Source organism: Sander lucioperca, chromosome 22, assembly GCF_008315115.2.
Source record: "Sander lucioperca isolate FBNREF2018 chromosome 22, SLUC_FBN_1.2, whole genome shotgun sequence".
In the NCBI taxonomy this organism is placed as follows: Eukaryota; Metazoa; Chordata; class Actinopteri; order Perciformes; family Percidae; genus Sander; species Sander lucioperca.
The window spans coordinates 5,866,006-5,892,987 of NC_050194.1; the positions used below are offsets into that span (position 1 = coordinate 5,866,006).

The 26,982-nt window shown below is 42.7% G+C and overlaps 1 protein-coding gene and 1 long non-coding RNA gene across 3 annotated transcripts; both read right to left on the reverse strand.

Moving 5' to 3' along the window:
- Positions 1–313: 313 nt before the first annotated feature.
- On the reverse strand, positions 314–19,784 carry LOC116048776. Its single transcript, XR_004104739.2, has 2 exons — positions 19,677–19,784; positions 314–2,044 (listed from the first exon to the last, which is right to left on the reverse strand). It is a non-coding gene; the product is annotated as an uncharacterized LOC116048776 (long non-coding RNA).
- On the reverse strand, positions 2,061–26,762 carry mrtfba (myocardin related transcription factor Ba). 2 transcript variants are annotated; one of them, XM_031297999.2, is made up of 18 exons: positions 26,616–26,762; positions 20,075–20,162; positions 16,380–16,604; positions 12,675–12,749; positions 11,848–11,913; positions 11,636–11,691; positions 10,282–10,357; positions 9,925–10,086; positions 9,508–9,695; positions 9,240–9,350; positions 8,888–9,135; positions 8,173–8,344; positions 6,586–7,551; positions 6,321–6,443; positions 5,674–5,823; positions 5,382–5,510; positions 5,147–5,207; positions 2,061–4,163 (listed from the first exon to the last, which is right to left on the reverse strand). In XM_031297999.2, the coding sequence occupies exons 3-18, from the start codon at positions 16,531–16,533 to the stop codon at positions 3,652–3,654; spliced, it is 3,249 nt and encodes a 1,082-aa protein (XP_031153859.1). In that variant the 5' UTR covers positions 16,534–16,604; positions 20,075–20,162; positions 26,616–26,762; the 3' UTR covers positions 2,061–3,651. The 2 variants fall into 2 exon arrangements, with proteins under 2 accessions (XP_031153859.1, XP_031153862.1); XM_031298002.2 differs by lacking the exon at positions 12,675–12,749.
- Positions 26,763–26,982: the final 220 nt, after the last annotated feature.

A 26,982-nucleotide genomic window follows, 5' to 3' on the forward strand; every position in this document is an offset into this window, starting at 1 on the left:
TATGGCATACAAACAACAAGAGGCATGGCAGGTGGAGATGGATGAGGAGAATCAGCTACAATGAAAGATGTAAATTTCCCCAAAATATATTGATTTTGCAGGTGAATGAGGACAAGCTGAAGTCAATATGGGGAAGCCCGAACCAACACCTGTTACCCTCCACTATAAAAGTAGAGAAGTTGACAGAACCCTTTAGGCATTCTTCAGATTGACTCTGCCTCCACAAACCTCTACATTAAGAGGGTTATTCAAACAACCACTCAGATATTAAGTGCTTCTGAACTTATAAATGACCTTATAAACTGTATTACTCTGTAGTAAAGGTTGTTACAATGATAAAATCAAGGCAGGATCTGACTAACTGTACAGTATATCAAGGGAGAGCAGCCATTATTGTTTTCAGCTGTCCCTGTCTTGCCAGTCACCAATCACAATTGCCAATGTTAAGTGGTGTCAAATCGAGCGTAAATCACATACATGTGTAGATTTAATGCAGCCAAGAGGTGTGTGCATGTCTGATATGACAAATATGAAAGAAACTCTGCAAACCAAAAATATACACATGAAATCCTCTTTAACAGATTTTTACATTAGCTGAAAAAAAGATTAAATGATTTTTCTTTTCACCCTTAAAAAAAGAAAAAAAGAAAAAAAGGTGATACATACAAAAACGTGAGCTAATAAAGAAAATGTGATAATATGTTCCACTGCCTTTTTTGGCAACAAAATATCAAATATGACAGCATTAAAGGTGACAAGACTGGAGAGAAAAAAAAACTTTTATCTTGTCATTTCTTCCAGGATACACAGGACACACTAGATATCTTATTGTTCATCCTATGTAGGATTAACACTCGCAGCAATGTGGAAAAAAAAAAGAAATACAACTAGACCGAGCACCCTGATGGAACTTAAACAACGGTGCAAAAACCAGGGGTGCCCAGGAGAATGAGGTGAGAATGGGGATTTAAACAGGTGGTTTAACTTGAGTTTGTTTGTAGGAAAAAAAAAAGCTAAAAATACAAGACGGCCCAGGGTCTGTGCAGTATTTGGCGCAACTCTTTTAGGTGATCAAATGTTTTGGATTTGGGTGCATCCATCTGATCTGATGATAAATGTGTAACTGCAGCAGTAAGAGCATCATACTTCTTTGACAAGACAGTTTTGACATAAAGGGCTCCAAAGTATTGCTGATGAACACAGCAAATCAGCATTACACAGGCAGAAAATACATTTAAAACACAATAAAAAAAAGCCCCATTTAAATTTTGTTCCTGCTAGAAATGACCCTGAAAATGTGCCACAAGAGAAGAGAGGAGGCGCCCTCTAGTGCCAATGGACGTAATGACAGATTTAAGTGGTTAAAATGAACTGAAAATGTGATTTAACTGTAAAAAAAAAAGACAATTAAAAAAGGATTCTTATATCAAAGTGCCATACAGTAAGACTGCAATCAATAGCATCCTAAACTGAGATACTAAATCAGTAACTCAATACTTAGGTTTAAAAAGAAACAGCGAGTGGGACATGATGCAATCCGTTAAAAATAAACATCTGGAATTTATGACAGCTTTAAAAGTAGCTAAGCCCTCTTCGCTGTGTATCACACCTTAAAAGGTGTCTGTGCATTTTGGACTGTAGGACACCAACTGAGCAACACAGATAAAAAAGACAGTAAACAGTCATCAGAAGCCTTTTGAAGAGGGAAGTTTTGAATATGTCAAATGATTTGATTTCATTGATATCATCAAAATTTCTTCAGACAACTTGTGGGCGACCGAGCTCGAAACAGCCCGAGATTAAACGTGAATACAATCATGCACACAGAGACACGGGTGGACATGCAAAAGACAGGAAGATAAATCCGCACGTACACACACACACACACACACACACACACTTGCCTGCTTCTGCCCAGTTGGTCAGGAAACTAACTTTGTCTACAGGCCACACTAGCTGATGCATCACAAGTTAGACTATTTCACCAGTCTTACTTGATGGTAACAGGCAACACACACACACACACACACACACACACACACAGCTATACAGCTAATCTCCTCCAAAGACATCTTTATTCCTTGATATAACTTGCACTTCACACCTATTCTGGATGTTTGTCTGCATGTCTCATAAACTGATATTTGTTCCCTTTCCACCGTTTTATTACTCAGTTTACTATTGGAAGAAAAAAAAGCTGCCAACTTTGTGAGTGAAGTCCCATTTTTCAAAATTACATTCAAAATAAGATACCTGGACAACAACTGCAGTATCTCTGGAGCAATTGGCCACATGATCTTTATGTTGATCACAATCGTATTGATCACTTCATATCAACGACCACTTTGGATATGCAAAGTTCACATTTCCTTGATTTGAGGTGAATAAGGCGCATCGCCAGATCTCGCCGCCTCTTCAGTGCATAGCTCTCACATAGATTGAGGAGCTTCCTCCTCTCGTCATCAGACTGAAGTCTTTGTTCTTTACAGTCATTGGTTCATCAGCTTGACCGCAGGGTCGTCATAGGTCAGAAGAAAACAGTTACATCTGATACAACAAGTCAGATTAGTCAGCAAATGTGTAACGTACAGTAAGTGGTAGACTGGACCAGTGTGAACAGAGGACTGGCCTCCTCTCCGTTAGAAATCCCTTTAAAACTTAGCTCAGTGACTGACTAAGCACGTCTGGCTTCCAATCATAAAGGAAACAAACTGTCAAGCATTTGAGACTTAGACCGGTTTAGTCTAAGCTTGCCCGGGTGAAGGGGTTAGTGGCCGAGTCTGTACTGACACCATGACGCATTGATGCCCCAGGCCAAGCCTCGTATGAATTTTTATTGAGAATCTAAGCTCATATAAATTTATGTTTATTATGACTAGATTTCATCTGGAGCCTGTGAGCTGTCATTAAGAGCGACACGGTTATTGTGTTGTAATGACCAGCTTTTATGATCTAGTATGGCACAGTTATGCTTCAGTGGAACAAACGCCTTCGCATCACACCACCCCCACCCTTTTACATGTAGTTACTGTGCTTACATAGTAAAATAAACGCAGTGTTCGCAACCAGCCGAACCTCCAGTAGAAATAAACGGGTAATATCAGCCATCGGTGCTATTCGGGCTCTCTGTCCCAGGGAAAGTTAAGCTGTATTAGTGTGATTTAAAGAGTATTTACAAACAGCCCGAGCGACCAGTGCTCGTTTGGCTCCGTCTCCTCGTCTCTGTAATCACGTAAAATCATGACATCAGACACCGTAAAAGTCTAGCCTGCTTAAAATCTTTATCACTAAAACGATGGGTGACCACAATCACCTTAGTGACGACGTTATTGTGGTTGTTCAGCCATTAGTGGCTGTCTTTTAAAGCTGTGCAAACTCCTGCTTGTAGTTCAACTTGAATCAGTGCACCTCCTGTACAGCATCTCTTACTGTAGTATAGTGGGAATATTACAGATGGTTTGGATGTACTGGTGAGAGTGCTATGGCACAGAAATGCCATGTGTTCTCCTTAATTAAGATGTTAAAATGCAACCTCTTTGTGGCTGCCATTCCCTTTCTTCTTCTCTTTATCCATCCATCTCTCACTCCTGACTGACCTGCTCTGCCAACTCCCTGGACACTGTCTTTCTTTTTCTGTCATCCACCCCTCGGTCAGTCCCAGTGCAGCTGCAGGTCTTGTGTATCCAGGAAGTCTGTTGGGATCCCCAGTGGTGTGAGTGCCCCAGCAGGACCTGGCGGCATGGTGAGGTCCAGCCACTCCATGTTGTCCAGGCCTGGGTCAGACAGACCCATGTTGAGCGAGGAGGGCGAGGAAGAATCACAGAAGGACAGGTCTGATGTGTCCATGGGAGAGTAGGGCTGTTGCTCCATCAGCTGGGCCTGCAGCTCCTCCATCAGGCCCTGTGTGCGCGGGTCTGACGCTGGCGCCGTTTCAGCCAGTGTGTTCTCCAGAAAGGCTTCCAGCTGATTGTCTGTGGCCAGCGAGGAGAGGCTGGACAGGCCGTGGTCCATGATGGGGCTCAGGGTGGGCGGAGGAGCCACCTGGATCTGTGGAGGCGGCCTGGAGAGAGCGGTGTTGACCGGCAGGGTGGAGATGCTCGCTGTGACTGGGATCGTCTTAGTGAGAGACACATGGGGGTCCTGTTGGATAAATGGAGTGATTTCTGGAGGAGGAGGAGGAGGAGGGGGATAAAAACAAAAGTTTTATTAGGAGAGTTAAACCAATGAGGGCTTCTTTGAAGACTGGCACTGGCCAATTTTTTTAATCAAATTGTACAGAACATGCTTTTACAGCGGGACTCAGAAACTGATACTAAAGCTAACCCTGACCCTTTTAGCTATCTATTTCAACCATTTATTCATCAACTTTAGCTAATTATTTCAACTGCTTATTTGTTACATTTAGCTTCTTATTTCAACCGTGAATTCCTTACTTTTAACTACCTATTTCAACCACTTATCTATTACTTTTAGCTAACTATTTTACCCATTTATCCATTATGTTTAGCTTCCTATTTCAAGCATGTATCCAGTACTTTTGGCCAACTATTCAACCTTTTATCCATTACTTTTAGCCAACTATTTTAACTGCGTATCTGCTACTTTTAGTTTCCTATTTCAACCATGTAGTCATTACTTTTAGCTACCTATTTCAACCATTTATTTATCAATATTAGCTTATATATTTCAACCATTTATTTATCAATTATAGCTAACTATTTTAACATTTATCTATAACTATTAGAATCCTACTTCAACCATTTTCCATTACTTTTAGCTAACTATTTAGACCTCTTTGCTTCCTTGGTAACTAATTTTCACACACTCCCAATTGTAACATGTTCACGTGTTACAGCTGACTCAATTAATATATATATATATTAGTCAAATCATAATTAAATTTCTTTTGGTTGTGAATTATTGGTCTACATGTTGCTGTGGTTGAGGAGGAGCCTCTGTCATATTAGCCAAGACAACATAAATATCTAAAAGGCTGATATCAGTCATAATCAGTCCAATTCTGTTAACATAAGCTGTGATGTCACCAAACTGAAGACGCAGCATTTCCCTGAGACTAGAAAGTTTTAAACTTGCTCATACTAAACAGAATGGTCTGGATGTGTACTGTCAGTGTGCACTTCTTTACCTCCACTCTGTATAAGGATGTCAAACAAGTCATCCATTTGCTGGCTGGTTGCCGTGGGAACCTGAAAAGACAGTAAACAAAATTAAGAGACTTGCGGCTGCTCACCAAAAGCGAAACAATTCCTTATGGCTAGAAAACTGATAGTCTCATATGTTTTTAAGCTTTTTTTGTATTCTGAAGGATACAGTGGTGCCTAGTGGTGTGTGAGCTGGGCTGTGGCTGGTGCGTATCTAACCTGTGAAACATTGTTGATGTGCAAGTTGCGGCTCTGTTTGATGGCGTCCTCATAGCGGGGAGGCTCTCTTGTCTTGTGAGTAACAAGGGAGGTGGGCTGAAGGATGAAGGTAGGCTGGGGAGAAGGAGACTAAAAGAATAAGAGAGAGATGGAGAAAACACAGGCAGAATTAAGAACCGTCTGAATGGTTACATTGGGGAAATTGTCTAAATGAAATAGTAAATTATCTCAAAAAGTATTCAGTAAGTAGGAGAGATCGAACCAAACTAAGCCCCGTCCCCTCCAGTAATACCTTATTGACGGGTCCGTTGGAGATGTTGTGGTTGGGTGAAGCCCGTGGAGAGACCCTGTTCTCTGGCGAGCTTCTCAGGAAACACTGGGGATTCATCTCAGGCCTAGTCTGGTTCTCCAAGCCAGTAGTGTTATTGCACATAGTCAGAGTCTGTCAAGACACACAAGACAGAGTCTAACATCAGTGCTGTTTTTTAAAGGAGGAACTGAAGATACAGCAAATGGGACGTAGGACACACACACAACTTTGTAGCTCTCACGTAGAGCTACAGTAGTGGAAAGAGTAGAGTTTCATTAATTATAAACATTCATCTTAAATATCTTGTGGCGCAGCAGACACACTGGATTTCTGTTAAATTGTAAAACAAGCTAAATCTGAAAGTAAATACGTTTTTACTAAGACATATGATCATGACTAATTCACAAGATGTGTGCTACAAAATAAAGAGTAATGGTTGTGGTAAAAGATAGCATGTCTCACATCTCACAAGCAATACTGCTGAAACAATCGATTAGGGTTACTGAGCCATTTTTCAAACACAAATACTCACACTTTCTGGTTACAGTTTCTCACATGTGAGGATTTGCAGCGTTTCTCTGTAGCATAATTTCCCACAGAAATGCCTCCAACTACGTGGCGTGACTGACCTGTAACAATGGGTTGTGGTTGGTTAACTGCTGGCTGGGTGCCGTCTCCATCTTAGTGGTTTGCAGCTGAGGAACTGAGGCCTGGACCATGCCTGGATTTGAGACTGTGGCCTGAAGAACAGGCTGGGATAAGGGGAGAGGGTGTAAGAACATAATTGTGAGTCTACACATCCAGTTTTCGAATTTGTCAACCCCTAAAGCAGGTAAACAGTTCTCTAACAGACACCACTACACATGATGTCACTCTACGTTACTGCAATCTTACCTGCAGGCTGACAGTGGAGCTTGGCAGCTGGATTGCAGCGTTTTTGGGTAGTGAGACTGGGAGGAGGATCCTCCCAGCCTGGCCAGTGGTGGTTAACAAGGTCTGAGGCTGACCCAGCACCTGGGACACCCCACCTGGGTGGCTGATGAAGAACTGCTGCAGGCTGGGGGCTGCAGGTTGGGACTGTGGCTGGGTCTGAAGCTTGGGACTTCTCTGTGATGGGGAGAGTATCTGTGGGCTGTTGGTTATTTGGGGCTGGGCTTGGGGCTGGATCTGGTTGATGAGATGGGTTTGGGTCTGGAGCTGGAGCGGCTTGACAGAAGAAACAGTCACATCCTCCAACTTGACCACTGTTTGCAGGGGAGAGAGAGTCTGCGAGCCCAGGATACAGTTGGGGATTGCAGCTGTAGTGGATGAACAGTTCGACAGGACTGCACCCTCCATTTTTATTACGTTCGAGTTCAGGACGGTGGGAACAGGATTCATGGCAGGTACAGAAGTGAGTTTGGGAGACACAGAGGCAGAGTCAGCGGTGCAGCCACCCTGGCCTCTCTTCTCCACCTCCAGCTGCATCTTCAGCTCCTCCACCAACCTCTGCTCCTGCTCCAGCTTCCTCATCAACTCCACTATCTGCTGCTCCTTCTCATGGAGCCGCCTGTCCTTTTCCTCCGGGACGTGGAAAGACGGGAGAGGTGCATCCTGCTGGAGGGTGGAGCGATCAGTGGGAATGGGTGAGACCGGCGGTGTGGGGTTAATGCTCTCTGGAGCAACTTGCTGGACTGGAAAAACTATAGCGGGAGTTGTAGTGGTGGTGGTGACCTCCATGGGCATGGAGGAGAAGGTAGTGGTGGTAGGAGCAGAGGTGCAGTGATTGTCCTGGTAAGGCTTCAGTTTTTCAATGAGATCGGTCTTTGTTCCTGACACAGGGAGGCCACGCAGCTTTAGCTCCAGTTTTAGTTCAGCCACCTACAAAAATACAAATATTATCATGTCATCAATTCTGGACTAGTGCCAGAGGAAGAGTGCAACTGATTTTAAAGGAATAGTTCAACAATTTGGTGTTTTTTTGTCCAGAGTTAGATGAGGAAATTAATGCCACTCTCATATCGGTTTGGTAATTATGATTAGCAGCCAGTTGCCGATTAGCTTAGCACACACACTGGAAGCAGGGAAAAACAGCTAGCCTGGCTCTGTGCATAGTTTTTTTTAAATCTGCCATCCAGCACCTCTGAATTTCACCTTTTACTACGACTATTTCTTGACTGGGCCGGTCACTTCCTGGAGTGTAATCAGTGGAGCAACCACCACAAAAAAAGAAATTAACAAATGTTAAGTCTGTGCCCTCAGGTTGTCATTGCTTTATGAAACGTTTAAATGACTAGACAAAACCTTGATAGATCTGTATGTGGGGTTATCAGATTTCTATAAAAAACATTGCTGTACATGTGTAATATCTCGACTCGTTCAGTTTCAACAGCTAAGTGGGCCCAAGGAAGGGTAATTTCTCCCTTTAGGCTACAATTTTATCTTTGATTTCTAAGCTGCTGGTGGTGAGCGGTTTGCCGGTACAAGTGGGTTTCCAAATACCTTCATCTCCTCCAGGTTGGCAGGCAACACTCCTGGTTTGCGGTGTGAGAGCGAGTTGTTTGGACGAACCGGAGCCGGAGTCACGGGTGGAGGTGGAGGAGCGGTGGGCAAAGACACCACGATGGAGGTTGGCAGGCTGCCGGCGCTGCTGCTCTGACCCTCGGCCACAGGCCTACAGTGAGAAAGAGACACAAAAACATGAGGTCATTGTTACTTCAGGAAATAATTCACACTACTTCCGCATCACATGAATAAGAAACAGAAAAAGAGGAAAAGAAGGTGGGAGAAAGAGGGAAGGTGGACAAAGGAGTATTATTGGAGAGACCATTGAAGAGGGAGAGAAAGGGAGGAAACCGAGAGAGGAAATCTGTTCTCAATATGAGCAGACCATCCATCCTGTGCCCTGCGCCTCACTAACAAAGCCAGTCAACCAAACCACAGTGCAGTAGTTCAAAGGGAGCTTGGCCATGCTGCCGCTGCGAGGACGGTTATGAAGACAGCAGTTGGTGAAACAACATCCTGTTCCTTATTGATATGATTAGATGCAGAGTTGTTATTGGAAACTAGCTAATGGCCCTCTGGGTCATTAAAAACAACTATATTTGGCTTGCTTTCAGGCGTTTAGATTTAGAGTTATGAAGGCAAGCCAAACCAGAAATCAAACAATACAATTACGATATCTTTTCGCATTAGTTTTAATGTGTTATATACGTACTTAAGTGGTGCTGGTAATATAGTCTGGTAGTTGTAGTGCTGCTGCTGCTGGCTAAGGATCTGTAGCTGGAGGAACAACTGCTGTTGCTGCAGCAGTCGGGCATAAGACGAGTCCATGGGTGCTTCACTGGCCTCCTGCTTCTGGTCTGGGGGAACATACTGGTGGTACTTGAGCTTTTTCACCCTGGACTTGGGCTCTTTGCCCTTCTTACTGCGGCTCTTCTCTGAGGGAGGCTTCTGCTGGCTTTGCTGTAGTAGGAGGAAACAGGGAAAACATATGGTTTGTCCAGCAGCATTCAAATGTTACAGTAAGAGGTTGTATTATATTTAGAGGTGGAAAAAAATGCTCTTACTTTCACCAGTGTTGGGCCTGGTTTGGAATGAGCAGCTGTGGTGAATGGCTGCGCAGGAGTAGACATCGCTTTCATAAAGTCTGTTGCTGCTTGTGAAGCAACTGGGAAGGCCTGAAGAAACATAACAAAAAGATACATAACTGCAAAGCAAACACTGGACTTCTTATAAACGCTGTTAAGTCCATTATCAATGTCATTGATTTACAAAAACATGGGGCTATTAGGCCAGGCATACACAAACAGCAGTACTACTAGTCCTGTATCTGACCTGCAGCATGGTGGTGGGTATTGGTGGAGGTGGTGGTGGTGGTGCTGGGGCTGGAGAGGGCATCTCTGGCACTTTGCTCTCCACGGGAGAGGGGACAGAATTCTGAGACTCCTGGCTGGCTGGCTGCTCTGGGGACAGGGCATCGCTGCTGTCTTCATCCAACACTTTGGGATAATTCACCTGACCCACTAAGAGACAACAACAAAGTCCAGCATTCAATCACTCAATGTTTCTTGTATCTCTTTGCCAGTAATACACACCTTTTATCATTATTTCTCTCCAATTCCCTGCATGGTCGATCAAACAATGACTTCTTCTGCTGACAGGTTTCATTAAGGCAGGGAATGCTCTAAAAACACAGGCTGTCTAATATGGCAATATTTTCCGTTTTATCATCACTACTGTCCCGTCTCTCACCGATGATGGCCTGTTTAACGCTGGAATCCACAGGCAGGATGTTTTTCTCCACCAGCTCCATGGGGCCGGGTCTCTGGGCTAACATCTCGTTCAGGTTGTCGGCCAGCCGGGCCCTCTTCAGTCTCATCTGGGTGGCCTGTAGTGAGGGTTCTGCTCCGGTCTCTGAGGAAAAGACACAAATACCACACATAGAAGTCATACTGTATACCGTCAGCTTGTAGATTTCTTGTTTGCTGTGCTGGTTTATAGCATCGTGTCTGGTGCCAATTTGAATTCTGTGATGTTTAAAAAAGGTCCATGAGGAACATTAGATAATACAACAAGTGTTTGTAGTGAGAACTAGACAATCACCAGTACCTTGCAGGATGTGCATCCTGACCAGCTCTGCTCTCTCTGGACGGCTGCGGATCTTGTGCTTGAGGAAATTCTCGGTCTAGAAGAGAAAGACGGACAGTCGGTAAATCATCTAAATTAAGTATTCATACAGACATTACAAAACGAAATTCAAGGACTTTTAAAGTACCTTTTAAGGACTTTTTTTTTCATTTTCAATGACTTCACTCAAAGCAAATAATTAATTTCATGCATTCATTTTATACACAAAAATACGAGAGGTCCTTGAGCATACAGACATAAATGTGCACAAAAATATTAGGTTGATTTGTGTCCAGGTTGGCTCAGTGGGTAGAGCAGGCGCACATATACTGAGAGGTTTATGCCTCGACACAGAGGTCCAGGGTTCGAATTCGACCTGTGACGATTTCCTGCCTGTCTTCCCCCTCTCTCCCCTTTCTCACCTAGCTGTCCTGTCAAATTAAAAGGCGGAAAAAGCCCCAAAAATCATCTTAAAAACACACACACTATATATATATATATATATATATATATATATATATATATATATATATATATATATATATATACATACACATATATATATATATATACATATATACATACATACATACACACACACACATATACATATATATATATATATGTTAGGTTGATTGGTCAGTAGTATGCGGCACAACCAAATTCATAAATATCATCTGACAGACAATGCTGAGGTCTCAAAATCCCACGAGTGCTTCTCAAGTCATCGTGACAAACGGCAAGACATTGTCTGTCACAGTCACACTGTCACTACAGTGATTATTAGCTGTAGTTCTGTCAACGCTGTGTTACTTTGTTAGGACAAAATAGTAAGTGCTTGTAAAACGCGGAGATCTCGTTTTGTGATTCAATAGTACTACCTATACCCGCCAGCTCTATTAATAACATTCAGACGAAGCCCGAAGACAGAGTGCATAGACGGAAAAAATCTATCACATCAGCATTGTTCACCGGCTGCTTACAAGATTTCAGCTTTTCAATTTACACTTCCCTGGCATATTCAGTTTTCAGTAACAAGCTCATCAAAGTGAGAGGAAAGGAGAGGGAGATGGCAACATGTCAGAATTTAAAAACAGAAAAAGCTTGACTTAAACAAAATGTAAGACAGCGGTATGTGGTACATTAGACCTTTTTGAGGACTTTTTAAGCACTTTGTTATAAAAGGGGCTATTTTCAAGGTAATCCAGTACTTGATTGTCCCCCTCAAAATTCAAGCCCTGTAATGCTCTGTTCTTTTTTGCTCGTTTGAGTGACTGGATTTCCTTTGCTTCTCAAGTCCACAGTTGGCACTTAATTCCAAAACTGGGTGCCTTACCCTGGCTCTCTCCAAGCTGCGGATCTGCCCATGGAAAGCTGCCGGGCTCTTCAGAGCTGCAACACATAACATTTTCATCAATGCACAAGTCTCAGCACAACTTCAAAGTAATACAAATACAAATAATCTAGATAAAAATCATATATCATACACCCGCTCACACCACATTAGTCGTTTGTGAGTGATGGACAACTGGCAGTGCTGATACTCACGTGGCATGATGCCCTGTTCCACCAGCTGCTCCCGGGTTCGCCTTTGCTGAAGCCTCAACTGCAGGACTGAAAACAAAAGGGGAAACATTTTTATAAAAGAAAAACAGGCAATTTGATTGTAATGTTAATTAAAAAAAAGGAAAAACATGAGAAGATAAATGAGGGAAAGCAGACAGAAGAATAAACAGATGAGGAAGTATATAAAAATAAAATAGGGTAGAAAATGACATCAAGCTGAGATGGTAACCACATACTAACCGCTCCCCACCCCCCGATACACCACTCATATCCTTCTCTCTAGTCATTAGGTTGACAACATACGATAACGTCTTTTTATAGGGGACATTTTGCACTCAGGACGTAAGTTATCCTACCAGTCAACAACATTTTTCTAAACATCGGTTACATACTTAAGTGCATGGTAGCGTGGTGGAACTACACCAGCTATTCCTACGCTGCCATTAAAAGCCTGCAGAGCTAGGACTGACTGTTTTGGAGCTAAAGTCTTAGCTCCAAAACAGTCAGTCCTAGCTTGTGGGATTTTTTATTCTCCTGCAACCTAGTGCAACTTCAGTAGCTGTTTAAGAATGAGATGGTGTTTCGTTCCATTTTTCCATAAGCTTCGCTTCACCAGAGTATGAGATTTCAGTTATTATCTGCTCACAAGCCTGCCGCTTTAAAGTTTGGACCACTCCTACCCAAAAACGGTACAAGGCAATCACAGGAAACCCACCACCAAAATACTAGTTATATTCAAGCTGGCAAAAACATCAGCCTACTTGAATTGAGGAATTAGCATAATAACGACAAAGAAGAGGAGTGCTCACCTGCTCTGAACCTAGTGCAGTCACTGTGGGTCTCTACCTCCAAACAGGCCATTGTCTGAGACTGAGAGTCCTGGTCTATAGAGCAGTCCAAAATACAACTGAGTGATTAAGCCATTTGATCCCAAGGTTAATTTGGCCTATTAAAGCCCAAAATATGTAGCTTATAGTCGTATCCTCTCTCAGTCACGGTGCAACATGATCATCCAAATAATAAGAATCCACAGCGCTGTGACGCTTCTAAGAATTAGAGAAGCAACATTGGGCCCTTCCTCTATCCCTCCCTGACTCTTTTTTTTTTTACTGCCACAACCCCCTCCTACCCTTCTAAGCTTACTTCCCTCTCTTACTCAGCCAGTTTGGGGTGGGTTTTTTTCTGGCTGTGGGCGATCCCAACAGCCTGATGTGACGTCTACCCTGGTTCCTTGTAAAACTACTGAGGAACAGTCTGAGTCAGCACTGACTAAGGACAATACAACAAAACAAAAACAACTGCATCTTCCAAGCTGAAAAGACAAGCTTGTGGCAACAACACAAGTGTTTTATAGCTTTAATGTTATCTTGTTAGTGGGCCAAACAACATAAGGATGTGTCATATTAAGTAGGAGGAGGTGTAGATTTGCACTAATTAAACACTGACCAGGAGTACAGACACTTCTCCATTCACAGGAAAGGATGCATCAAAAATCACAGTGAAATTATACCAGCTGTCTTGCTTCAGCAGGAAACAGCTGGCCTCACCAACATTAACTTCTTTTGTCTCTCTAATCTCTTTGGCGATACACATAAACTGAGTGAAACTCTTTATCCCAGGGTAAGACTGATTGCATTACTTTGGTGGCTATGCAAAACTGTCCTACATCAATATGTCATAACCTGCTCCTTTTGTGTACTCTGACTGCAGCTTTAATATCAACTAGAGCTGTGGTGAAACATTTACAGAAAATCTACTCTGGCTCCTGTTTATATAGACAGTGTGCAGGGCTTGTTGAAAAGGGCCTATGAAAATAAGAAACAAACAATTTGGACCCCAACTACACTCACTACACTATACTAAATAGTTAGAGAAAGGTATGCAGCGGTGACATGATTCTATGGTGATATATTTAGACTTCCAGTCAGTGGCATTGTCCTCGATTCCTCCAGGAAATGCTGCTCAGCCTGACAAACACATTGACCTGTGACCTAAGCAGACTGAGAGGAGAGGTGGATGACATGACTGAGCTGTTTATGCACACAGAGACAGGCACACAGTCAGCAGGTCAATGAAGGAAACCCAAGCACATGCATAAGGAATTGGTCTGTTTCACCTGCCGTTAAAACAGGAGCTTTTACTATTATCTAGAGGCGGATTTAAAAACTATTCTCATCTAACTCAGCAAGAAAGCGAATAAGCGCATTCCCAAAACTCTGCACTATTCCTTAATGCGACCTAATAAAAGTACAAAGTAAAATAATAAAATTGACATTTATATATTTTTTAAATACATAATCAATCAAAATCCCTACACCACTAATGCTAACAACCAGAGACGCCACAGTAGGTCAGCCTGTGATGTTTGTGTGTGTGTGTGTGTGTGTGTGTGTGTGTGTGTGTATACTGCAATGACTCTGGCCTATTTTTGAACATCTGACTAAAGACTGAATTCCAAAAATAATTCAAATACAACAGAGAAAGCAGTTACTCAACAATTTCTTTAAAGAGTCAGACTCTTATTTCAGGCAACATTCACTATTTATAAACTTCAAAATAAAAATACTGTGGACGACAGTTTGCATCCTACTTTGGGAAGTAGCCGATTATCATTCAGAGATATTATTATATACATTTTAGTCTAAATCTCTTTACGATCCTTTGTTTCTAGCTGTACACTCCTTTATCCTCTTAGCAGGCTTTTGCTTTTATCGATATCCTTATTGATTTCACATAATGTGCTAGTGCTTACTGGCCAGACTCTCGTTCCCCTCACAACAAACACGCAGCCCTGAGTATTGACGTCCCACTCTGCTGAAAGAGCAGTTCTCCCAGTCCCTCCAGACTCTCTGAGCTACAGCCTCCTGCCCCACACAACTGAAGTGGTCTTAGACACACAGACCTGTCATGATGGTAGACAGATCAACACCTGCATGTTAAAACCAATATGAGAGAGGCGACTCTGCGGTTAGCAAAGTGCTGGGGACGGCTCAGAGGGTGGAAAGTATGAGGTGCGTGTTCTCACTGGAAGGGAAATGACAAAACCCAAGATGATGAGTGGGTGCTACTACTGTTGACATTCCACAAAAATGTTCCACAGTCGAGACATTTCACGGCGCTCTCCTGCAGGCAGCAGCAGCCACCGTGCACGACAGCACAAAATCCTACAATTATCCAACACACGTTTAATCCCCAGCTCTGGCTGAACACCCTGCGTTTGTTGACTGTATCTGACAGACTTTTCGGAGCGTAGAGTGATCAATATCACAGTGACTGCACTGAACTGATCTCCCTATACCATCTAAGCCATGATTAGGAACTGGCAAAGGAAGCAGTGAATCTAACCCACTCCTAAAGCCTGTTAATCGCATACCCCTCCATCAGTGTCTGAGTCAGTCCTATGTGGCTGCCAGAACACCATCAACATTGTGTCAGTAATGTGAAGCTAACATGCAGGCTGGCTCGCATGATGAATATGAATTTGTTGCGCACTGCACAAAAGAAAAGCTGATGGAAGTTTCACTTACTTTTATGGCCCATTTTGAACTTAATAGTTCATTAATGCAGTACGTGCCTGCGTGCATGCATAAACAGCCAGAGTTTTCTCTGCCATTATACAGCTTAGGCCTATGAACGTAAAAACAATGTGGAGAGCATCTGGATGAGCACGGCTGCATGTTGCGCACACAGCGGCAGCAGCAGCCCACACGTTAGCGAGTGTGCGGTGGAGAAAGAGTGTTTGTCGGTAACTATGACGTTTGAGGTAATGCTATAGCTCTGAAGGTAGCGGTGCAGAGTGTGTACAGTTTATCTGTCGGTAAATAAATGCTGTAAGTCCTCAAGACCAGAGCCAAGATCCCGTGTCTTGCTTGCTACCTACTGGTTAAAGTGAAGGGGGTTAGCCTCGGAGTTAGCGACAACTTCAGCACAGGCTCACTAATTTAAGGTGGGCTGAACTTTAAGGTGGACCAGCTATTCCCATTTGTGTGACAAGCTGCTGCAAGTTTTGCATTAGTGATCTCTCTCCCTCACAACAACCACTTAGCTTTATGCAAATAACTGCGCAATGACGTCACCAATATGCAAAAGAGTGTATGATGTAATTTGCACCTGAGTGCTCTGAAAACACTGACAGTGTGTGGGCCATCTATGTATGAAGGGTATTTAAGGCTAAACAGGGCTGCCATAAGTGTCACCATGTTGGAGGAGTTGCAGCAAATACAAAGAGCATAATGTTATTATATACAGTATACTGGCTGTCAAGTTTGAGTTTGATTTATGTGGAATTCCATTTTAGTGAATCTGTTTAGGGTGACAGATGTTCTGTGTTTTTTTGTTCCCTTTTTATAGTATCATTCAATCATCCTGCTGAGAGGCAGCTCCTTAGTTTTCTCCAGAAGGAAGAGGTGAAAATATAAATCTCTTTTAGGTTACTCTTCCATCATGGTGGATTGTTTAAAAGTATCTTCTGTTTTAGCATGCCATGACAGGCCTGTACAGCAGCAGGTCCTCACCATTTTTCCGTTCGTTGAGTGGAGGCAGTGGCTGCAGTGACAGCTCCTCCAGCTCATAGGTCACCGCCTCGCTCTGGGGACTGGCCAACAGCAGACTCGACATCTCGCAATCCCCCTCTGCTCCTAGCTGCCCATGAGACGCCTGGAGCTCCATCTTGCCTCAGGAGGGGAGGCCAGTAGCAGGGGGTTCTGGTCACCGTGCCTTTGGTTGTGTCTCGCTGCTACCTGTGTGGGTACAGGAAACAAGAAGAGAGAGAGTGAGGAGGTAGAGGAAAATCTAGTAACTGCTTTGCTCCACTCACTGAAGAAATCGACAGGAGGAATACATCACTCAAGGCTATTTTGTGGGCTCCTCAAGGACATCAGTAATTCAGAAAAATAACCATTGGTATGACTACTTTGCCCAACTGGTGAAATGCTAAGGGTGGCATTTCATTTGGGCCATCTGGAAGAGCTCAGTCGCAGCCCAAATTATTCATTAAACGAGCTGGGTTGGCTATTATACTGAATAATCGCTTCAAACCGCTGCTCGTGAGAAACAAGGCCAGTTTGTGCATGAATGTTCTCTCTGTACAGACAGGCTTCATAATCTGAAATATGACGTCGCTGTGGCGGTTTCAAACAGGGGGAACGGAAACATTTCAGGGAGCAAAACAAACAGTTTAGTATCCATGGCTTCCCAACAGCCTCTTAACCAGCAGATGATAGACTGCTCAGTCTGAACATGCATGTTATTTATCGCTCTTCAGCAGCACCCACATGCAGCTATTCAAGGACCTAGGCACTCTTTACTAACCACCCTGATGTGTTGCTTTTGGCTGAGAACCACTTTGTTCCTGTGGCTGCTTTTATTTCTCCCTGTAGGTCCTTAAAAGTGCCAAAGGCATTAGACGGCCCAGGGAGACTGTGGGACTTAACTGGACTCAGACACATTTGGTTTCAAGTTCGACATGTCTGAATGTTGTCCATTCTGGTTGCTGAATGCTGATGCCATGTCACGTATCCAAACACAACAAATCCTAAACCCCATATTTCGTCATCTCTTGTTCTGCTTTTAAAGTTTGTATCATAATCTACATAACAATGCTCCTCTGTGCAATAAGTAACACATATCTTCCCAGGCACACACTGATTTTCTGCTGTTTGCCAGATGTGAAGCTCTTCATTTTTCTGCATCCTCAATGACAAGTTTATAATAACATTATTATTAACATATTATTAATAACATTTTTAAAAGTCTAACCAGAGACAAGGACTGCAAATTAGCCTACGGCTAGAAGTCCCACATACATTGCATCGGTTGCACTTTAGATGTAACAATGCCTATTGTCCCTGACAAATAAACTGATGAGACAAATAAATAGAATATCCCTGTGGTAAGAGGAAGCGGCTATTTTTTCAAAAACAATTAACAATTTCAACAATGTCAATGATGAATTCTAAATTGTTTTTTTAAACTATTTTTTAGTTTTTTAAAAAGTTTTTTATTAGCCCTAGCCATACATTGCTGTACATGTCACAAGTGTAATGGACAATAGACGGAGCCTCTGTTTATCATTTTAAAATTTGACCTGATACCAATATTTTATGCTGTTGCAGCTGTCTGCAAGGGAAAAAACTAAAATATTCCAATAGTACACAGTATTTTCTGGTACTGTATGATTAGTAGGCTTTTCCTGGGCTAGGTTTACATAAATATATATAATAATGGTGTGGTTTGTCTATATGGATTTTACCTGATGAATGTGACTACAAGTAATTATTTCACAGTCAGAGTTTAAGATCTGACGCCTCTGTCTTAAAGACTTCCTGGTGTACTTTGTAGTTACTGTTACCTGCTATATCTGTGACATTGTGGGAGGGTGCATTCAGCCCCACCAATCAGACATTATCGGAGTCAATCCCAGTTCACTTGGCATTTACTGACAATTTGAATTGGTGAATGTTGACTCTGGCAACCACTGCAAAATGACCCCACTCTCTGAAACTTGGCTCTGACCCGCAGCCACTTTGCGGCCCCTTAATGATAATAAAACACCCTATTCCAGACGTTACTCGGGCCTTGGTGTTTAAACCTCAGTGTTTTTTGTGACAGAACTGCAGTAACAGATCTCCAGTAACAGCATATTTAGTGACTAACCAGTCTCTGCTCTGTAGCCTGTAAGTACTTCCTATAGATTACAAAAATACGGTGCCTCTTGTGCTGTGAGGCCTTCTGCTTTGAATTTTCTGGGTCAGGTCTAAGCTGTTGGAAAGGGGACTCTGGTCAAGTGCTATTCATCTCTCTCAGGTTCTCTTTCAGTGGCAGCAGAAGGTCGTTAAGCAATGAAATCGTTTAGTTTTGTTTCTTTGAAGATTATTTTTGGAGCATTTTTGGCCTTTAATGGATAGGACAGCTGAAGATAGTAAAGTGCAAGAGAGAGAGAGAGAGAGGGGTGACATGCAGCAAAGGGCCCGGGGCGGAATCGAACCCGGACCATTGCGGTAAGGATTAAGCCTTAGTACATGGGGCGCATGCTCAACCAGGTGAGCTACCAGGGCGCCCCGTTAAGCAATGAAATCTAACATCAGCCAGTCAGGTACTGGATTTCAGGCCCTGTTTACACGAATCCGCTCGCGGGTGAAAACAACAAAATATTTTATCAGATCTGCCTTTTGTTTCGACGGCATTTTTGGGGCTTAAAAACACAAAAAAAGTGAAACCACCCTCCAGAGTGGAAATCTTAAAAATGCTCCACCATCGCATTCCCGTCTAAACGGTAAAAACGTACTGTGCGAGAGTGTGTGCGCCATGTGTGTGTGTGTGTGTGTGTGTGTGTGTGTGTGTGTGTGTGTGTGTGTGCGTGCGTGCGTGCGTGCGTGCGTGTGTGTGTGTGTGTGTGTGTGTGTGTGTGCCCCACATTTGTGTGTGTGCCGTGTGTGTCTGTGTGTGCCTATGCATGCATTGTTTGGAGCAATAACTCCACCTCCTCGTCTGTCCAGACAAAATTGTCAGCTTTTGTTGTTCGCTTCGCGCTACTAGGGAGAGGAGAGGGAGAGAGGAGGAGGAGAGGGAGACAAGTAGAAGGAAGGTTCTACGCAGGCAGGCAGACTTGGTGGTGTTGTGTGGCAGTGCTTCACACTACCACAGTGTTTCCCACACACAGACTAATGTGTGGCGGTGCGCCTCACTATCAACACCGGCCGCCGCACATTGCGTTTCGTTATTCATTTTTTATTTAACGCTATTTAAAACACGTTCAGCTGCATTTCCTTTCCCTGCTCCATCTCTCTGTCACTTGCGTCTCGCTCACATACACACAGCTCCTCCCACCGTGCACACAGTGTCTGTCTCCATAAGGAGAGAAGACGGCTGGCGAAATTCACAAGTTCTCGAAAGGTTGGTATCTATCTCGTGAACACCTTTACACAGTATGCAAGTGTAAGTAAGTATTTTCCACGACTGAAAAAGGCACGTGTTGAGGATAAGGACCAGCCTGAACCGGAGGTATCAGTCTGAAACAGAGCTGAACAGTCCGACTAGTGTAATTAGTTATGTTATTAATTTGTTTACAATATTTTCAGGCTTCAACCAGTGAAAGACAGGGTCAGGGAGAGAAAGAGATAGATTCGTTAGGCATTGAAGTAGGAGAGGAGGACAGCATCCCCCCCCCTCATAATAGTAATACTCCTTCCGTTGATGAGTTCATGCCTACCTGTAGTGGCAGAGGACAGTAGGGGAGAGCGGAAAGAAATGTCCGGGCTAGTTGCTGTCAAGACTCACACTAAGCCATGAAGTCAAACCTGGTAGGAGAGAGAAAGGAGCAAACATGAATATAACAAATGCTACTAAATGGTCTCGCAGGATTTTACCTCCACCCTGCACACCCACTAGATTGCAGTTAAATGGTATGTTCAGTCCTGTAATGTCTTTCACCATTATATTTCTGTTTTAAAGTGAGTTTCTGTAGGTAGCACTGTCTTCTTCCTTGTTCCAGCCTTGTTGGCTATTGCTTGTACCTCTATATTATGGTAAGCAAGATTCAAAAGCAACCCCAAAAAACATCTTAGAAAAATCTTAAATGGCACAGCAGAACCACGCTACAAAAAGGAATCCATTTTAAAGGGTTAAAAAGGGGGGCCAACTACAAAATATTAAATATGATATTACACTTACCAATTAAAACCCATTCAAAAACAATAAAATAAAATTGCATATACACACACACACACACACACTGCTGTTGCTTGAATAGATGTATTTAAAGATAAGTGGAGAATAAACAGATGATGAGTACCACTTAAAGATGCCTGAATTAAACAAGACGACACTCAAGGCTGCATCGAGGGCTGAAATTTGATGTGCACAGGTTGCTAGGAAAACCTGCAGTGGTCTCTATGACAATGAAGTGGATCCTCCGTGCAGAGACAATAGAACAACTCGGTACTGATGAATGGAGAGCTGTAATGTAGCATCACGCTGCAGTTTGCACACACAGAAGCTTTCAGGACTATTCAGGACACTTGCTTAATATACTTAGATTATGCATCAATTTATTGACACTCAGGGGAGATAGTGCTCTTCTACTGCACATCTGATATTTGCCAGTAATGTTTGTTTATGTAGGTTTCTCCCTGACCACAGCACCATAACTGCTGTGTAAAAAATGGCAACGCATTTTTGGGTATGATTTCCTGAAGCTGTTCTAGAACATTTCCAGCAATTTTGACAGCAATACAAATCTTAGGGATGAATGCTGATTCCTTGCATGTGTGTGGCATGGGAATTGAAAAAACAACCACATAATGACATAAATAAGTGTGTATTAAGACCAAAAACCCACTTCCGTCAAATAATCAATTTGATGGAAAATAGATTTCAATTGGCGAGAGTAAAAGACAAGAGACAGGAAGTGACGAAAGGATTCCAACCGTCAGAGCACTACATGCTGTGTGTTTATATGTGTTGGGGAAAACGAAGGTGTGTGTGAACGAGTGTGAGAGAGAGAAAGAAGGCTATGAAAGAGGGAAGAAGGAACAAACAACTGTCACGGCTGACAGGGCGTTGTGGGATAAACATCAGAGCTGGCCCAGCAGAATCAAAGAGCAGATCCAGATGGCAGGCGCCATGATGCTCTGCCCTGGACTGCTCTTTTAATGGCCCGGGGCAACAAGAACCATGTGTCTTATCAAAGGGTAATGCACACATACGGCACACGCACGCACGCACTTACACTGTCACTCTGTCGAAATATGCACACGTGGTACGCTACATAGGGTTTGTCACGTAGTGGACCCGTGCACTGACGTGTACTAACATGTGCAAGTGGCATGGTAACCGGCCAATGAAATGATGATCATTATAGCGTTTCAAGCGGGTTCGACATCGAACACAACTAAGCCACACAGCCAACGGACGGGACGCAGCGCTCCACAAAATAAACAAAATATTGCATACTTATTGTGACACTTTCGATATAATATTGTGCAACGTGATATTGCGATAACGACATTGAGTCGATATAGCTTGCAACCCTATGAGGCAGTGTCGTCTTTTCCTGCCACTGGTTGTGTTTGGTATTTCAAACTTGGCACAGGTGATGTGCAGGGTCATTGCAGTGGTCCATGCTTACGTCAATCATCAACATTGCACTGTGCACTCACAATAATTATAATATTGACAAATGTACCCGTCTCTTCCCTGTCAGCACATACTAGCCTGCTTTCTTGCTAAACGTGTTGCCAACAACCTGTGATCTGGTCTGCTCAACATGTCATCAAGAGAAATGAATAAAGAAGGTCATCACTGTAGAAAAGAACTTCATCAGCAACATCAGAAACAAGCAGCTTTTATTATTTTCAAAGACAAATAAAAACGGGTAGGTGGTATCAGTGCCACACAGACAATGATTGTCAGAGGCAACATAAGTTAATCTTTAATCAGTATTTGTACAGCTAGTGAGCTGGGAGTATCAGTCATATACTGGTCAGACTTGAAAGGTCACAAAAACTGGACATCCTGTAAGTGCCTGAAAAGTCAAAGAGCCCCACTAGACAATCAACCAAAAGATCCAACATACTGACTAACAATGCAATCCTCCAATCTAGGGATTGATCGATATGGATTTTTTTTGTGCCGATACCGATTTTTTTTTTTCCCATCAGCCTTAGCCAATGACCGATACGGGCTGCCGATTTTCTTGAGCCGATATTTGGAGCCGATACTGCTTTTGCTCCCTCAATTTACATCATAAAAATGTAAACCCTACCACACTAGATTTGTTTTTGGAATCTGCTCTGCCATTTCTTTAAAAATAATAAACAAAAACACAGATCAGTGTCACTTCTGCAATCATCTTACATTCATATCACCCAAATGATGTGTGCAATGCGCATCATATGGATGGGTGCACTGCATATGGTTAACAGTGCAAGGGTAAAAGGCTTTCATCAACATCTACAACACAGCTTTGATGATGAATTGCTTGCTGACATATTAGAAGACAGATATAATTGTCAACACATTTAAATAATTTAAGAAAACAATAAACCTGAAAACTAGCCATTGAAATAAAGTGCTTGATTTGTAATTTAAGACTGCCATGGTGCTGGAAGCCTGCCAGGCTTCTGCATGTCAACTGCAGCGTCTCCAGCAACACAGAGCTGCCTGTGGACGCCTGTCTGTAAATAATGCCGGGAAAAAACTATCGGCGAATGCAGCAGCCGCGTATCGGCCAATGCCGATACACGTAAAAACACAAATATCGGCCCCATATATCGGCCGGCCGATAAAATCGGTCTGTCACTACTCCAATCCCCATGCTCTCACTGAAAGAACTAAAAATGCAATTGCTGTTAAATGAGACATTTTACTTACGGGACACTAACACTGCCATTACTCAAAAGGAATTCAGTTTGATATTGATTGGAATATGCTTATTGTGGAGCTAAATGCAATGCTAGCATCTCGGACCAAACCAAATTAACCAGGCGGGGTTTGTGATTAACTGAAAACTAAAACTGGTTTCAGGTTCCACCTAGAGGTGCAACGATGAATGGATTAATCGATTAGTTGTCAACTATTAAATTAATCGCCAACTATTTTGATAATCGATTAATCAGTTTGATTAACAGTCTTTTTTTTTTTTATAAAAAAAAAAAAAAAGATTTCTCTAATTCCAGCTTCTTAAATGTGAATATGTTCTAGTTTCTTCTCTCCTTTGTGACAGTAAACTGAATATCTTTGAGTTTTGGACAAAACAAGACATTTGAGGACGTCATCTTAGGCTTTGGGAAACACTAATCCACATTTTTCACCATGTTTTGACATTTTTTTTTTAATTTTTTTTGGGGCTTTTCCTTTATTATAGTGACAGTGGATAGACATGAAAGGATATAGATCAAACAACTAATCGATTAATTGAGAAAATAATCAACGGATTAATCAACTATGAAAATAATCGTTAGTTGCAGTCCTAGTTCCATCTGTGTTTTTATAATCTGCAGCAATAGAAGATCAGTGTTCAACTAGGTAATCATTTGAGTCAGCATTTTTGCAGTATGATGACAGTATCTGGGTGTGTACGCACCTTGGGGCTTTCTCTCTCACAACCTTATAAAGGCTTAGACATATGCTGTGCAGGTGAGAGGCTTTAGCCCTATGACCTTCAACCGCAAACATCTTCCTGATTGTCTTAAGGCTGACGCGATTGAACTATAACAACAAACTATATACCAGCACAGTATTTCACAATCCTGTTTTTGGCAAAACAATCATTATTGCAACCACAAAGCTGTATCCACAACAGTAACAAACACAGAGAAACCACCACTTCCCAGTGTCTGCATACTGACGAGAAGAGGTCATGGGTCAACTTTACTACAAATAGGCCTGGCTGTGAAGCCTTCACGTGATGAAGTACCCACAAGCACTCACTCACACACGCACACACACACACACACACACACACACACACACACACACACACACACACACACACACACACACACACACACACACACACTTAACTGACAGCATGAGATAACTGAAAACTGCAGCCTTTATCTAAGAGTTAATAAACCATAACAACAGTCAAGGAAGTCTGGTTTCTGTTTAAGGATATAAACATAACACTGTCAATTGCCAAAGAAAAAAGAGCATGTGATAAAACACTGACACAACCTTATCATGCAAATCACAAAAAAACAAATAGGCTTACCATTAAAAAAAGAAAAAACTAGATATCCTATCTCCTGGATGACTGGGAATCTTCTTAAAAAAGAAAGACCTGCTGCTGATTACCTACGGGTGTAACGATACATCAATTTGGATCGATATATCAATCCAATCCTCAACGATCCAATATTATTGATACAAAGTGAAAATACCGATACATATCGTCATCTTTATCAGTAAATATTGTATCGTTGTCCAAAGGATCAATATAATATTGTATCGTGATAAAACGTGTGATTTACACCCCTATGATTAACCCTGATAATATTACCTGTAAGACATTCATTCTGTAATTATGTGAGATGCTGAGCAAATGTACCACCCACCCACCCACCCACCCACCCACACACACACACACACACACACACACACACACACACACACACACACACACACACACACACACACACACACACACACACACACACACACACACACACACACACACACACACACACACCTCCATGCCAACTACAGTTTGAGTCTGCAGTTTTCTGGATCTTAAATAGACCATGTCTGGTTCCAACAAAAATGCCTTCTATTATCCAGAGATAAGAGAGAAATGATGTCATCGCTGTGGCTCATTCCCTAAAGTCACTGCTCTGCTCTGTTCCCACAGACACACGTGTGGTGTTGTTCCTGACTGCCTTTGTAGACTTCGCTGAAAAGATTTTCTAAAACCAGTACAAAAGGATCAATGGCTGGAAGCCAAACACCATGGGACTGTCTCACCTAAGAAAAGAAGGACCACTCCAGCAGTTACATGGCCAAACCTCAACACCGAGTGCGGACTGCAACGAAGAATTACGTAGGCTGGTTATATAAAGTAGTTTCTGTGAAAGGAAAAAATCTGATTTAAATGGCCTGGGTGGCACACTTTTTTGTGGGTACTAGATGTCAGTAGTAATAACTCCTGCAACTCAGTAGAATCTGATTTGCCACAATCATTATAAGGGGTAAAATAGTCCTATACTAGAACATTCTAAAATTATTGGAGGAAAACCAGGTACTATGCAAGCACGTTTGCCTACATTGTGATATTTGGTTTCATTTTCATTTAATTCGCCACAGGGAAAGACATGGAAACCCTAGTCTGAAGTGGTCTGAACTGCAAACTAATACTGCAGTGGGGGTTGAAATAAGCCAAACACATAGGGATATATGGCTTACAGCCTTGGGATAATTACTTTCCCATCCAACCATAAGCATAGTCTTTAAGTTAACGCTAATAATTCACACTTTTCAGTGACAGACCTCGACTGGATAGGGCCGCCTCTAAAACCACCACATCCTGCCTGTCTGACTCACACAGACCGCGACCTGTTTGGCTTTGCTGCAGCACTACCTCACTTTCCTCGTTTCAATCGATTGTAAGGCAATAAGATAACACCATCGGGTTTGTGCACGCCACATGGGCTTCATTTCACAGCGTGCGTGGTTAGTATTACTTGAGTGGTAGGGCTGCCAGTGCCAACTCACAATGTAACGTCATGCTATGCCCCAGCATTCAGAGAGGTAATGGCAGAAATAAACATACAGTGCACCAAAGTCATAGTCACAAATAATAACTTCACAACAAACGTTAGCTAGCTAGTTTAAACGGCAAGAACACATTTTTCTTATTTACTGACATGGCTGTTGGCTCCACCACAGCTACAGTTATCGCAGTGGTGGATGCGGGTGGGTGTGGGATAAGCTAACGTTGGCTAGAAGCTACTCAACATCTGACAGGTGAGTGAGTTGCAGATACTCACACTGCCAGTCATACATGACGATGAAGCTCCTCCGCGGTCATCATTCCGAGGACTAAAAATCATACCTCAGGCTTAGTAACAGTCAAACCCTCGTTGTTAATGCTTTGCTGTACAGTCTTACTAAGCCTAGTCTGCTGCTTCTGTCTGCATATCACGGACGCACTGCTCAACAACAACCTCCTCACAGTTTTGCTAGTTAGCTAGCTCGGTTTAGCTAACACAGGCTAACATGCTAAAAACAAGACAGCGCCGGGTCTGTGGTCTTACCGAATTGCAAAGTCTTGAACCCCGAATCTGTCCGAGGTCTTGTTTACAATGAGATATCCATGAATGTCAGCGAAATTATCTTGTGTATTTTGTTTTTTCCTCTAGCTGTGTGATTGGAGTTTATTTCGCGGAGTAAAATGGCTGCGACTGGTCTAGGTTCGGATGCAGAGTGACGTAATGACGCTGGAGTTTAGGAAGCCTTGGGGGGAGTGGCGGAGGGCATCTGTCCTCTTCATAAACGAATATTATATAATATCTGTGTCCTCTTTACCGGTCAGAATGTGAACTGACCAGTTTTTTTTCTTCTTTCTACTAAACTACATCACACCACCACCACTGTTTTTATTTTTCAATTGTTTTCGCCAAG